General features: G+C 33.7%; 1 protein-coding gene across 1 annotated transcript in view; it reads right to left on the bottom strand.

The window, feature by feature from the left end:
- Positions 1-14,757, bottom strand: part of F13B (coagulation factor XIII B chain) — a 32,423-nt gene extending 17,666 nt beyond the window's left edge. Inside the window, exons 1-9 of the mRNA XM_003264503.1 lie at positions 14,649-14,757; positions 10,368-10,568; positions 9,319-9,504; positions 8,434-8,610; positions 7,901-8,077; positions 4,857-5,036; positions 4,584-4,769; positions 3,284-3,466; positions 224-424 (exon numbers count right to left, since the gene is read on the bottom strand). Coding sequence (XP_003264551.1) covers positions 224-424; positions 3,284-3,466; positions 4,584-4,769; positions 4,857-5,036; positions 7,901-8,077; positions 8,434-8,610; positions 9,319-9,504; positions 10,368-10,568; positions 14,649-14,712 — 1,555 coding nt within the window. The 5' untranslated portion in view covers positions 14,713-14,757. The remainder of the gene's footprint in view (positions 1-223; positions 425-3,283; positions 3,467-4,583; positions 4,770-4,856; positions 5,037-7,900; positions 8,078-8,433; positions 8,611-9,318; positions 9,505-10,367; positions 10,569-14,648) is intronic.
- Positions 14,758-15,521: the final 764 nt, after the last annotated feature.

Genomic DNA, 15,521 nt, shown 5'->3' with positions numbered 1-15,521 from the left:
ATAGTTGCAGCAAACCGCCATGGCACACATATACCTATGTAACAAACCTGCACATTCTGCACTTGTATCTCAGAACTTAAAGTAAAATAAAAATAAAATAAAACAAAATTAAAAAGAATGATAATAATAAGAAGAAAAATAACAACAAAATATAAATACATTTTCAACCCAGGTAGCAGATACTGATCAAGTAAGATACTCGCAGAGAACATCATTATTTTACCTTTTCTAGTACATAAAGGATATTTCACTTCTCCTCTGTCGCACTGCACAGATAATTCAGACAATGGGGTTAGTGGAGATAAGTCATATCCCTGTTTACACACAAAATCTATCAAATCTCCATGTAAGACTTTCCCTTCATATTTCCACTTCATCTCTATGTTATTTCTGTTCATGTAATCCACATTAACAGTACATGGCTCTGAAAAACAAAATGCTCTTTTAAATTCTTTATTTGTCTGACAAATATAAAAGTGGTATTTTTTAAAACAAAAATTATGACAAGTATCAATAAATAAATAAAATAAATAAAAGCAATATTTTATAATTGAAATCATAATTAAGGCTTCTCACACACATATACACATATAAGAAAATACATACTTTATTACTATCAAATGAATCTATACATTACTTATTGTCATAAACTAAAACCACTTAATTTACAACATCAAAAATACTATTTAAGGGCATCGATCAGTTAGATTAATAATAATTTCTATAAAATAAAAACCTTGAGCTACCATGTAGAAAATAATAGAAAACCGGCTAATGAATAAAACCAAGACTCCTGCTCTCATGGAGCTTACCTTCTAACTGAGAGAAACACCTACAATATTTACTAAATATAATAAAGACATGAATTGTATAATTTGTGGCTGATACGGTTTGGCTGTGTGCCTACCCAAATCTCATCTTCAATTGTAGCTCCCATAATTCCCACATGTCATGGGAGGAACCTGGTCAGAGGTAATTGAATCCTGGGGTGGGTCTTTCCCATGCTGTTCTCATTATAGTGAATAAGTCTCACGAGATCTGATGGTTTTATAAGGGGAGTTTCCCTGCACATGCTCTCTTGCTTGCCACCGTGTAAGATGTTCCTTGCTTCTCCTTTGCCTTCCACCATGAGTGTGAGGCCTCCCCAGCCATGTGGAACTGTGAGTGCATTAAATCTCTTTCCTTTATAAATTACCCAGTCTCAGGTACGTCTTTATTAGCAGCATGAGAACAGACTAACACAGTGGCCATCTTTAAACTACAGCATAAGATAAATTGGATGGAAAAAAAGAGTACTGGAACAGGAGGGGGTAACAAAAGAGCTAGGTGAAGAGAAGTTGCACTTTTCAGTAAGGTGATTAGGGTAGGCCTAAATAAGAAGTAATATTTGCACAAAAGCTTGAAGGAGACTGAGTGAACCATGTCATTTTCTTATGAAAGAGTGTCCCAAGCAAAGGGAACAACCAGTGCAAAGGCCCTGAAGTGAGAGCATTCTTGGCTTGTTTGTGGAAGAGTAAGGAGACTGGAAAGACTGGAGTGATTAGAGCAGGGAAGAGAGCATGGAGAGGTTAGAGAGACTCTTAATGTCTGGAATAATAATTCCTACAGAGAAAATTCTACGCTTTATCATACCATTGTGAATTTGTACTGATAGCCTTTCCAGTTTCAATAGATAAGCAAGATATACAAAGCCCATTTCTCTTGCCCTGATAACAATGATTAATCTTCATTTGGTATTTGCTTTGATTCATTAGGACCAAACCTAACTCTCTTGAGGCAGTTGTTCCAGATATAGAATGATGTATTTCCTTAAATGTTGTTATTTCCTTATGAGCTTGTTTCATTACCAGCTTTGCCATAAATATTTTAATCTAGTCTTTGTCCTTAGAGATTACTATATCTCCACTCAATGCAATATCAATCAAATCATCAAAAACTTAATATCAAAAACATGTATAAAAATATGAGAGCAATAGCAAAATTCTATGTGAATATGTATCTGTATCTGAATTTGAATGGGAATAGCCTCCTAAGAATTACTTGAAAGGTGGAAACTACTAACAAAAGGTTGAAAGAGCTCAAGACTTAAAACATACACTTATAGATACTTAAAAACACTATAAATAAAAAGAAATTAAAAATAATTGCAATAAACATGATTCTCAATTGCATAAAATAATTTATATAGATATAGATCTTATAAGTATGAAAAATGGCTAAACTATGAATAATTAATTCATGAAAAAAACCTGTGGCTACTAGAAAGTTAAAAAATTCCAAATTAATTAATTCTTAAATAAATCAAATCAAAATAATTGTGCTTGCCTGCTTAACAAAAAATGCCAAGATTAAAACATTCAAAGTTAACAAAGATTAGGACAATTACTACTTTAATTCACTTATGGTAGGTTTAACAAAGCAGAACAAACTTTCTGATAGACAATTTGGCAATTAATAGAAAAAGAACTAAAATTCCTGATCTCATGATAATTATTTTTAACAAAAATAAATATGTTTTACATGTACAAAGATTTACTTGCAAGTGTACTGTTTGGAATATAAAAATGTTGAACACTAAGCATCCATCAATAAACTGGTTAAATTACATATGTACATCTGCATTATGGAATACTATGCAGCCATTAAAGTATATATTGTAGAAGTATGACAAACCATGTTTACAATATAGTTTGAGAGAAAAAATCTAAGATATATACCTCTGCATCATATCATAGCATTTTTGTGGAGTGTGTGTGCGTGTGTGTGTAAAACATTTAGAAGACCATTTATTATCTAAGTCATTAGCAAACACTTTTATATAATCAACAAGATGTAACAAATGTGTCCATTCAGATGAGGATGTGGTGGTAAAAAACTATTAGCAATATACTCTACCAAGGAAAGAATAGGACTAATTATTCTTCTCGAAACGACATTCTGAGGGCAATACAAGCAGAGATATTGAGGGCTGTATACCAGGGAGAGAATTTCAGCTAGGAGAAAGACAACCCAAAAAGTAATTGGTCGCAAAAATGTTAATATACTTAATGCCACTGAATTGTACACTTAAAAATAGCTACAGTGGTAAATTTTATGTTATGTATATTTTACCACAATAGAAAAAATACACTAATATTTTAGGGACTTTCTACTTAAAGAAATGAGAGGGAAAACACTTGTGAAAAAAAGATTTATACAGAATCATCATTTTCATGATATAAAACACTGTAAGAAAATCACATAAAAGTACAAACGTAGACATTCCATGTGTTCTCTTTCTTACCCAAGCAAACAGGTGGGGATGACCATTTTCCTTGTTCGCAACGAGATATTTTTGATCCCCTCAGTAAGTAATATTCATTGCATCTATATTCCACTGAGGATCCTGTTGCATAGCTTGCCAATAACCCATCTGCAACAGCCCCATTCATTACAACAGGAGGATGCTTACAATTCTCATTATTTTCTAAGAAAAGAGGTTGTTTTAAAATTAATATGAGCTCATAACAATATACTATAGTAACTCATACTATAGTGTCTCGATATTTGTATTATATAATTTAGGACAATTGTTTTATAAATTCATTACAAATATGAAAAATGTTTTTCAGCTCAAATATTTTTAAAATTTGCTAAGCAAGAGTTGACAGCAAATATGTTACCTAAAAACAACTATACGTATTTTTCTCTTTTCTTGATTGTGAAGGAATTATGATATAAACATTTCTTAAACCTATAGAATGAGAAACTGTTCTTCAACCTAAAGATTATGGTCAATTCTAAAATTGCTCTTTGGCATTACCCCACTTTTATTTTCTTCTTTTTCATTCCTCTTCATCTCAGGTCTCAATCGACCCATGAAGGAAATATCCATTTTTTTTCCTCTTTTTGGTATCTTTCTCTCAGTTTGTCTATTTCTTTAGCATCCTTCATCACTTTTGTCTTATTTAATACATATCCTAGATAAATGTGTGTGGAGATCTTGCTGTGATCTGATTAAGAAATGAGATAGATGACAGGAAGAGTAGCCCCCAGGAATGATAGTGTAGCCTGGTGGTGCCCTTCAGTAAAATGAAAGACCAGAGACATGTCTCAGAAGGGCATAAGGTTCAGAATGGCCAGATGCAAAATATCAGCAGGACTTACCCAAGGTCAAGAACAGAATGCACTACCCTAACTTTGCAGGACATATGGGGAGAAGAAGTAGATAATGCTTATGGCCAGTCACTCAATCCACCATGCCCTTATTTACTTATCTAATGAAGCACATTGTCATTTATGTGTTGTCATTTATAACTTACAGGTCATGGCATGACACAGATCAGATAACCGTGCTTAGCACTAGTGTTCAAAAAAATTTTTTTTTTTTTAGAATTCTTTACATTGACTTAAATTCTATAGGTGGCTACACATACACGCACACACACATGCACACATGCAAAGCAGAAGAGTAGTTGCTGTAGCAATGTGTTTCTAATTTGCTTAAGCAGTGGTCTTTTCCTAGGAACACGCAGATTAAAGTAACAGAATGGAAAATTTTACACCATAAGTTTAGCTACTGATGGTAAATGTAGCATACCTACCAACACACTCAGGAGGAAGTGTCCATTTTCCACGATTACAAGTTATCTCATTCAATCCATGGAGAAGGTAGCCGCTTTTACATGCATATGTCACTTTATCCCCATTGTAATAAATCTTAGAGTGTAAATTTGCTGCACCATTTTCAACGAAGGGTGGTTCCTCACAGGCTACCTTCTCCTGTCCTTCTGAAAAGGTACAGTTGAAAGAGAACTGACCATTTAGCTACACATGCAGATTTCATTTTAGCAAAGCTTCTTCAAGGTGTTACTAACCAATGCATTTTGGAGGTTCTGTCCATTTTCCATCTTCACAACGTATTTCTTCTGACCCATGGATCTCAAAATTAAGTTCACATTCTATATGAACTATTTCTCCATGACGATAAGTGGTTGAATGTGTTTGAATTTTGGAGTTTATGGGCAGAGGTGGAGGAGGACATCTGTTTCTTCTTCCTTATGGAAAAAAAAAAAAAATCAGCACTTTTAGTCATATAATTACAAAAAATAATAAAGATTAAATAAAAATGTTCATTGTGTCAAGCATCATGGAGAGGATGGCAGACTGATTCTAAGAGCATTCCTTTGATCCCCACCTCCTGATGTTAACTTCCTTGTGTGATATCCCTTTCCATGAGTAGGACCTGTGACTTGCTTCTAGCCCACAAAATACAGCAAAAGTGATGGATTAGTATGTGATTATGTACACATAATTATGTAACATCAGATTTTAACGCCATTCTTGCCAAGAGACTCTCTCTCCTTGCTGGTTTTGAAGAAACAAGAGGCTACATCACGAGCTTCCAAAGCAGAACGGCTGCAAGGCAAGGGGCAGAGGGCTGCCTTCAGTTAACAGCCACAAGAAACAGAGGCTCTCAGTTCAGCAGTCTGCAAAGCACTGAATGCTGCCAATAACTACAGTGAGTTTGGAAGAAGTCTTGCCCAATCAAGCCTCAGATGAGACTGCAATCCAGCTAACATCTTGATTGCAGCTTTGTTAGCCATGGATGCAAGGAGCCAGTTAAGCCACGCCCAGACTCCCAACCTACACACAATGGGAAATAATATCTTTGTGTTGTTTTAAGCTGCTGAGTTTGTGGTGACATTGTTATGCACCAATAGAATACTAAAGTAGCAGGCATTTTACATTCATTACCTCCTTTAGTCCTAAAATAACTTTATTAAGTAGGAACTATTATTTTTCCCATGTTATAGACAAACTAAAACTTAAGAATAAATTAATAGCATGCAGCAGATCTGTTCTTGAACCCACATCTGTCTAAATTAAAGTCTCCTGCTCTAAAATACTGACCACACTACTTTCCTATTGCTGCTTTGATGAATTATAATTTAGTGGCTTAAAACAGCACAAATTTATCCTCCTACAGTCCTAGAGGCCAGAAGTCTAGAGTTAGTTTCACTGGACTAAAATCGAGATATCAGGAGAGCTGCATTCCTGATGGAGGTTTTGGAGGAGAATCGGCTACTTTGCCTTTTCTAGCTTCTTGAAATTACCTATATTCCTTGGCTCATAACCCCTTCCTCAAAACATTTCATCCTGTGGCTTCCATTGTCATATCTCCTGCTTCCTCTTCTGTAGTCAATCTCCCTCTGCCTCCCTTTTATAAAAGCATTTGTGATTATATTTAGAGTCTGGATGGATAATTCCAGATAATATTCCTATCTTAAGATTGTTAACCTCAAAGTGTCTTTTACCATGTAAGGTAACGTTTAGTGGTTCCCAGTATTAGAATGTGGCTATATTTTGGGAGGAGTAAGAGAGATATAATTCAGCCCACAACACTGCCTATTGTATGCCTAATGACTATTTACCGGAAAAAAACAGGCATGTTGTCATGCTGGCTAATTTGGAAGAGGAGAAGGGTATAAAAGGCCTTAAGTAGGTCTGCCATTTATTTTTGAAATAGCACTTTGAGAGGCCGAGGCAGGCTGATCACCTGAGGTCAGGAGTTCAAGACCAGCCTGACCAACATGGCAAAACCCTGTCTCTACCAAAAACACAAAAAAATTAGCTGGGCATGGTGGCCGACACCTGTAGTCCCAGCTACTCAGGAGGCTGAGGCAGGAGAATCACTTGAACCCGGGAGGTGGAGGTTGCAGTGAGCTGAGATCGTGCCACTGCACTCTAGCTTAGGTGACACAGCAGGACTCCATCTCAAAAAAAAAAAAAAGGAATAATATGCTTTAAAAAAATTTGCTTAAAAAATCTTCTTCTCTACTACTATAGCAAGGATGTCAAGCGCGAATGAAAAATCATAAAATCTTTAAAGTTACTGTACGGTGCATTTAGGGAATTACGATAGTTCTGGCAATCCCATTGCATACCCATGGTCAGAGCCCTCATTTGTTTCCCCTAGCACCTGTTCCAAATCTTCACCACTCTCTTCCAAGTTCTACCTTCATGTCTTTCACCTGCCTGCCAATAGACATTATATCCCATATTACAGAAAATAAAAAATGACTATCAAACCCTTTGCCTCTCCCTATCCTCCCAATCCTCAAACTCCTACTTATCTCTTAAGACCCAATTTAAATATTATCCATCACTTCTGTGAATGCTATTCCACAGCATACCAATCAGAATCTCTAATGTTTATTCCTGCACTTTGTACCTGAGTTGATTGTACCATTTGTCACATTATAGCAATTATTTTTTTCATATCTGCAATTATTGTTTTCATATCTTCTGCTAGATAGGACCCTCTTCATATTAAATTGTAGGTGTGTTTAAATAACTATGGATGTCTTCTGACAGGTAATTGCATTACCTGTTTGGACACTTCCAGTAATAGAAGTGTGACCATAGATATTACATTTTTGGGCAACTTTTACTAGATAACCTCTTTTCCCATTTTCACTTCTGGGTATTATTCGTCTGCTTTTCCTGTTTTCTTTGCTTTCTACCTCACTATTTTGGAGATTAATTTTTACATCTGGAAATATGTGGCAAATTAAGAGAAAGTATCCTTGCAAAGCTGCCAGATTGGGGTAATTAGGTCTAATAATTCCCAATAAGAAAAGTTATTCATTATAATAAGGGATTTAAAATGTATAATAGATATTTTAAAATAATAAATTTAAAAGATATAGTCATTTACAAACTAATACAAAACAAGATTTATTCAGGTGGGATATATTAAAGATTGCTGAAAATAGCACTGATTTAAAAGATAATATTTATTTTTAAAATAGGACTCAGGAAAAAAAATAGATATGACCACAGGAATTTTGTCAGAGCTAATAGAGATTAAAGCTGATAAAGACATGGCATTTTGTGAGTATTAAAGTCAAAAATTTACCTTCGCATACAGGAGATTCTGGATACCAACCAAAGTTATAGCATTGAATTAAATCAGATCCACTTAGATAATAATTTTCATGACAGAAAAACTGAACGACATCTCCTTCTTCATAGGTGTGCTTTACAGGATGAAAATAACCATTTTCAATTAATCTTAAAGAAGAGCACTTTAATTCTGCAAATAAAAGAATGAATAAAATTACAAACGAATGTTTATTTTTTCTGCTACAACAAAATGCACTATTTACGTGACATATCTAGAATAGAAATCAAATTTGCCAAAAAGCTTATGAATTCATTGTACAAATTTGTTAAATATCATTAGGCTTATTCTAATTTAATTCTGTGAGCTAAAATGAATTTATTCTACTTGAGAGCTTTAATTATCAAAGACTGCTATCAACATAATTAAAAATAAAGGCAAAAATGTATGAAACGATGAAACATAATGAGCATGACAACTTATATACACTTCTCTATGAGAAAAAGCTTTCAGAGTGAGAGTAGATTTTATTCCAAATGAGAACCTACTGGTACATTTTGGTGTGAGAGACCATCCGTATGTGAGACATTCTACCTCCTCTGTCTTCTTTCCTCCAGCTGTGTAGTAGCCAGTAGCACATTCGTATTGTACTTTGTCATTCACTTTGAATGTTTTCTGTGTTGTGGAATAATTTCCATTATATAATTCAGGAGCCAAACATGTTTCTAAAATTATAAAAATTATTTATTTTATACACTTTTTTAATAATCTAGATTATAAAAAAATCTCAAAATGTGTTTTTACAAATCTGAAGAATATATGGTAAAATCAACTCTTAGCGAAATTGAAAAATAGCCCCAATTTTTCTTTGCCTCTATTCTCTTTCTTCATATACCTTGTGACCTAACCTTACCAGTTTTCTGTTTTTAAAATTCTGGTCTACGAGTGCTTGACCAAAGGCCAAAATTCAACTAAAGGCTTGTGCAGTAGCAATTGTGAAAGTATGTGCTGTCTATGCATTTTTACAATTTAAACAACTTACTATCAAAGTATACATATATTTAAATTATTGAACTATTTTTAAGTATATCTGACATTGGTTCACAATATAAAATAATGTACATGATCTTAAATTCTTCTGTAATAAAGGAAATAGTGACATATAAAGAAAAAGCTCCTTTCATTTTATTCCATTCCAATTCCTTTTATTGATGCAAAGTAGGAACTATTGGCGTAGGTGGGTTGTAGGGATTGAGAACATTTGGATTAAGTAATCACCTAGTACTTGAGAAAAGCAATGTAATATCAACTTCCTGCATTGTAGACATAATGAAAAATAAATTCTATTAAATAATAGATGTCAATATAAGCTTCAATATATTCAATATAAGCTTGACAAGCTCTTATCTTCAGTTTTAGGAAATGATTTATACCATGTTCTTTCCTACAGGTTGGTTGAGAAGACCATCCATCAGAGAGACATTGAACCACTTCTTCATCCTTCCCTCCAGTGGTTTTGTACCCTGAAGCGCAACCATAATGCATGTTCTCTTGAATTTTATACAATAACTTTACATCAGAGATATAACCATTACTCAGGTCAGGCTTAGTGCATTTTTCTATGGGAAAAAAAATTATTTGTTTAACTTAATGATGAAACTAAGCTTGTCTTTTACTAAATTGTAAAATTAAGCCAAAAGTATAATGTTATTATTAGCAATTTCATTTTGGAAATACCTGCATATTTTTTTTTTGAAAATGGATTCAATTTAACATTGACTCTCTTTGTATTTACTAATTTTAGTTCTTATAGTAATTTCTACCCCTACCACATCTACTTCTAGGTAGGTTTACTAGATATATCAACCGCAATAGCCATATTCAACATCCTCTTTTAAACGAAACTGGCTCAACCAAAGCCCCTTACTCTGGCTCACCTGCCCTAGTGGAAGATCATTGATAGTTTGATGATAGTGTAGCCTGATATAAAATAATGAAATGAGTCAATTAGATTACCTTCTCACAAATTTGAACTCAAACTTTCAATTCAAAATTGAAAAACACATTTTTCAATGGGTATCATGAGAGAAGTTGGCACACGAAGGAGAGATGAGTCTTACAAATGATAAAGCATTAGAGTAGCAATCTTGCCCTTCCAGAGGCCAGAGTTTCAAGCATTTTTCTGGCATCCTATGCTTAATTATCAAAATAAGTTTCTTGTTACTTAAAGTAAATTATCTCTCTTTGCCTGGCAATGTGATAAATAATTTCAGTTATTACCCTATTCCCTTCAACAGAGTATTATTAAAAACAGATAAAGAAAATAACATTTTAATGTAAAAGCATTATTTACCAGATTTCAAATTATGCCTTCATTTTGCAGAAAGAGATTGCTAGCTTTCCATTTTTATTGGATCCCTATTTTTATATACAAATTTCTTTTGAGTATTGAAACATTGAGTGACACATCCAGCTGACTTACTGAAGCACCTTGGCTCTGGAGACCAGCCTTCTGTTGTACACGTGGTTCGCTCTTCTTGTCTTCCGCTTTCGGTTGTATAACCAGCCAAGCAGAAAAATGACAATTTTTTGTCTATGCTCATTGGAAAGTAAAAGCTTTTAAAAGTATAGTAATATTGGGCAATTCTTCCATTTTCCACATGAGGAAAACCACAGGGTTTCTCTGAAATGAGTAAATGTCAAGCTGAAAATGGAAAAACAAATCTAAAAACATAAATTTGTAATCAGATGACAATACAAACTAAAAGTTTTTAGAGACGCAACTAGTACTTATTTTTCTTACTTAAATTTTTAAGATACTTTTGTGATAATTCAAGCAGTCCTTTTATCATAATTGATCTGCGAATGACTTTAAACATCCAACAGTCATGATAAAACTTAGCAGACCACTTTTTCAGGGAAGCTTTGCATAACTTCGTAGAACAGTACTTTTTTTTTTTCTTCCTAGAGACAGAGTCTTCCTCAGTTATCCAAGCTTCAGTGCAGTGCTGAAATATAGCTCACTGCCACCAGGAGCTCCTGGGCTTAAGCAAACCTCCTCTCCTGTAGCTAGGACTGCAGGCACATGCCACCACATCTGGCTAATTTTTGTTTTATTTTTTGTAGAGATGAGGGGTCTCACTCTGTTGCTCATGCTGGTCTCAAACTCCTGGACTCAAAGGATCCTTCTGCTTTGGCCTCCCAAAGCACTAGGATTACAAGACTTGAGCCCCTCCACCCTGCCTGCACTTTCTAATAGATATGTATTGCAAGTCACTTATGTAATTTAAAAATTTCTAATAGTCACATTCATAAAAATACTAAGGAACAATTGAAGTTAATTTTAATAATAGGTTTTTATTTAACCCGATATATTGAAAATATTTTACATTCTTTTTTTTCTTATAAAATCCACTATATATTTATACTTACAGAACATCTGATCTTGGACTAGTGACATTTTAAGTACTGTCTCCAATAGCTATATGTGGCTAATGGCCACTGTATTGGACAGTACAGTTCAGGAATAGATAAAGTTTCTCCTTAACATATGCTAACTCATAAAAAATTTTGAAATAAATAGCATTTTAAAGAAAAAACAGACAACCAAGTAAAACGAAGTAATACTTGGCAAGAGCTTTGCAAAATAGGATATTTAAATGGTTAGAGACCTGGTACTTAGCATTACTAGTCATCAGGGAAACGCAAATTTAAACCACCATGAGAAAGTACTGCATATCCAATAGAACTGCTGAAATGAAAAAGACAAGCTATCTCAATGATTGTGAAGAAGTGAAGAAACTGGAACTCGCATATTTCTACAACTGAAAGTATAAATCAGTCCGAACTCTATGAGAGAAAACCTTTGCAATATATATTGGGGTAAAACATGTACAAACCATATTACCCAATAAAAAAAGCATATATTTGTATACCAAAAGACATGTAAAAAAATGCTTATAGCAGCAGTATTCATATAGTCCCAAACTGAGAACAATCTAAATGCCCATAAATAATAGAAAAGATAAACATATTTTAGACTATGCATACAATGGAATATTATCCAACAACAGAAATGAACAAATGGTGAATCTCATAAACATAATATTGAGTGAAAGAAGCCAATCACATATGAATTAATGTATACATTTGCATAACTTTTTAAAAGAAGACAAACAAATCCATGATAATAGAAGTCAGAATGGTTACCTTTGGGGTTTAGTACCTTAGAGGGATCATTTATATTTCTGGGGTACTATCACTGTTCTATATCTTGATCAGGATGGTGTAAAATTTTGTAAAACCTATATAAGTGTATCCTATGATTTTTGCATTTTTCTGGATATGTTATACTCCAAATAAAACATATATTTTAAAAATATATCTTTATGTTGAAGATCTTAAAATCATAAAAACACTTAAAAGAAATAAATGCTTGAACAACCCTAGGAGCTGTGTTGGGAAGAAACATGGGCAGTCATGGATGGAAGAAGGCCTGGATCCAGTGTGATTACTCCGGCTTCAATGCCCTGGTTGATCACTGTGTACCTTAATGCTACTATGAGACATAAAATAGTAGTAGTGCTAGCCTAGGTTTGAAGGAAATGGATGTGGAATGATGAGTAACAAAACTTCCAGCATCTGATGGAGTAGACAGAAAAACATGGGCAGGATAGCCCCCATTCCCTGAGAATTATTCTCACCATTTTTTCACACCCAAGCACCAAAGGAATTTACAATAAAAAGAGTCTTCCAAAATAGCAGTGCAATGGTGAATACACAAGGAATTTCCCTGAGGGGCATGGTTGCTTGTCAGGGAGGGGCAGCAAAGTATTCTCTGCACAACAATCCTAGGCATCTCCCTCCACCACCAGGATAGGCACATTACTTGTTAAGGTAGCTGGAATGCCTTGGAGAATATGAATCCCTGAGAAAAAATTAATGAGAAATGTGGGGAATATACTAATCATATATAAACCAGAAAATCACAGATGTCTGAACATATAAAAAAAGTATATGAAGAGATGGACACACTTACTACTGATCAGGGAATGGTAAATAAATAAAAATGGGATATCACTTTATGAATAACCGTATAGCAACCAGTACAAAAATGGACAATATGAGGTGTTGCTGAGAATGATGAGAAGCAACAATTTACATCCTCTCTCAGAGATGATATACTTCGAAACTGCCATTCTGCAAAAGTAATCTCTCATTACTCACAGAAATCAAGTACAAGAATAGACTCAATAATGCTATCTGTGAGTGAATACAGACTGATGATATTCTCACAGAAAGATAAGTTGGTTATATTATAATACTCATTCCAGAGCTATTTGTGGTTGAGAGAGCTAGAGTAACATGTTAAAACATTGTAGTAGGTCCCAGGGAAAATGGACTTCAAGATTAGGAATAAAGGGATAAAATGTGTAAGTAAAGCAAGAGTGAGACCTTTCATAGGCCAATAATACTTGCATACCATGAAATGAGAAACACAATTAATTCAATTCTTGTCCCTGAAGTGCACAGTGGGAGTTGAGAGAAGCATGCAAAAATAAAATCATTGTCTCAGTCTTCAAGCAGCTTACTTTTTTTTTGTTGTGTAAAATAGCATTATAACCTTATAATAATTAGAAAATTAACTAGAATATTGCAATGTCTTTGCAAATGTCCGTTCCAATAATGGACAATTATATCTGCTGGTATTTCCCTATTTAGACAGAAAAATAAAATCAAAAGAAATTCATGCAAAAATCATCCTATTATAGAATTAAAAGTATAAAATAAGATTAATTCTGTGTCTTTCACTTTTATAATTTTAATTATAGATGTTTTGGTAGAAAATTTATAGTTAACTATTCAACTAAAACACAGTTAAAACTTATATGTTTAATTTCAACAAATTCCCTAAGATGTTTATTTTAGAAAAGCTTTATTGCTGTAGCTTCCTTCTTTGTATGTTCACTCTTGCTAATGCTAAGTGTCCTCCCTGGATTCTTCATCCTACAGCCTGATAATATTGCTAATGTTCCTAAACAACATACCCATGTACACTGCCTACCTTCCACTCGCACACTAATCTTACACATTGGGCAATCTCACTATAAAGCTTTCTAATAGGGAGTCCACAGGTATTGGTTTGTTTGGAAAGTCCTGATTTACATTGTTGTCCAAACAATTATTAATAGAGCCCCTCTTTTACTCTCTAAGTGTCCCTGTTTGCACAAGCAATTATATGGTTCACCTACTAATCAGTACTTAATGTCTCCAACAAATGAATAATTCATTGGGATAAAAATCAAAGTCTCAAAAGTAGAAAATATTTATGGCTATTTCCTTTTCAAATTTCCCACATTGAACTCTCACCTTATGAACAGAATTAAAATTGTACAAGTTTTGTCAGTATTAGGAATGGATTCTAGCATACATTTAGAATTAAAGTTAACATGTGACTTCAAAATGGACATATTGTTAGCCTGAAAACCTTTTCGAAGTATTTAGATCCTGGTCTCCTATGCCCCCTAGAGATACAAGGGTTTTTGTTTTGTTTTGTTTTTCTGACTTATGCTACTGTAAGAAGACTTTACTAATTTTGCTCAAAGGAAAAGGCCTAAATATTATAAAAAGTTATATTTATAAAATATATGTTATAAAACTGATATATGAAAATGAAAGAGTATATTAAAACTTGAGTTGTATAACTACTAGAATCTCCATTTATATGTTTTAGAGAATAAAGAATATTAAGAATTAATTTTACCTTCTGCATAGAGTTCTCCTGAGATTATCAATATGATGATAAAAGTCAGGTTTTTCAACCTCATCTTCAGTGGTGTGCTTCACAAAGATTTTAACAATTCTAAAGCACTAGGAACTTGTCATTAAGTACACAATACTTCTCTTGAGGAAAAAGTTAATAATTTGTAACCTCTGTCTAAGTCCTTTTGTAATGAGTCTTATATTTCACTTAAAATATTTTGAAATAATGTTAAAATAACACAACCATATTAATTGACATTACTTATTATGTCAGAGTCCAGTAAGAGCATTATAACTGATTAGGGCAACAATAGCAGCACAATAAATAATAAATTATAGCAGCAGAATAAATAATACTGGGTAAATTTTCAACCTAAGTTCCCGATTGTAAATTCACAGAGTAAAGTTCACTTGAGGCCATGGATCTTTACTAATATTGATCAGGTAAAAAGATGAACTTAGGAACATGAGATAACAGATACCTGATGTTGAAATATGTTGTTGCCTAGACTGCACTCCTTAAAGAGATACAGAACCATAGTTGTCTCAATGATAGAATAGTATTACTTATAATAGTAGTATTTGACATTTAGAGAGTTTTTACTTTGTGGCAGGTGATGAGATCAGCACTGTGCTATATCAACATTCATTCATGAGAAATGTTTAGAATGTCAATGATATGGCAGGACATGTAACAGTTTTGAGGTATTTAGCAGTGAAAAAACTGGATTAAAATTATTGCCCTTATGGAGTTTACATTCTAATGAGTTTTAATTTAAAATACGAAATAGGAAAAAATGGTGGATAGGAGGAAGGACTAACTTGCAGCTCCCACTTGTATGGACAGAGCAGGATGTGGAGACTCGCATTGTGA

This window comes from Nomascus leucogenys, chromosome 9 (assembly GCF_006542625.1).
Source record: "Nomascus leucogenys isolate Asia chromosome 9, Asia_NLE_v1, whole genome shotgun sequence".
In the NCBI taxonomy this organism is placed as follows: Eukaryota; Metazoa; Chordata; class Mammalia; order Primates; family Hylobatidae; genus Nomascus; species Nomascus leucogenys.
The sequence above is the reverse complement of the archived record's forward strand: the minus strand, read 5'-3'. Positions and strand labels throughout refer to the sequence as shown.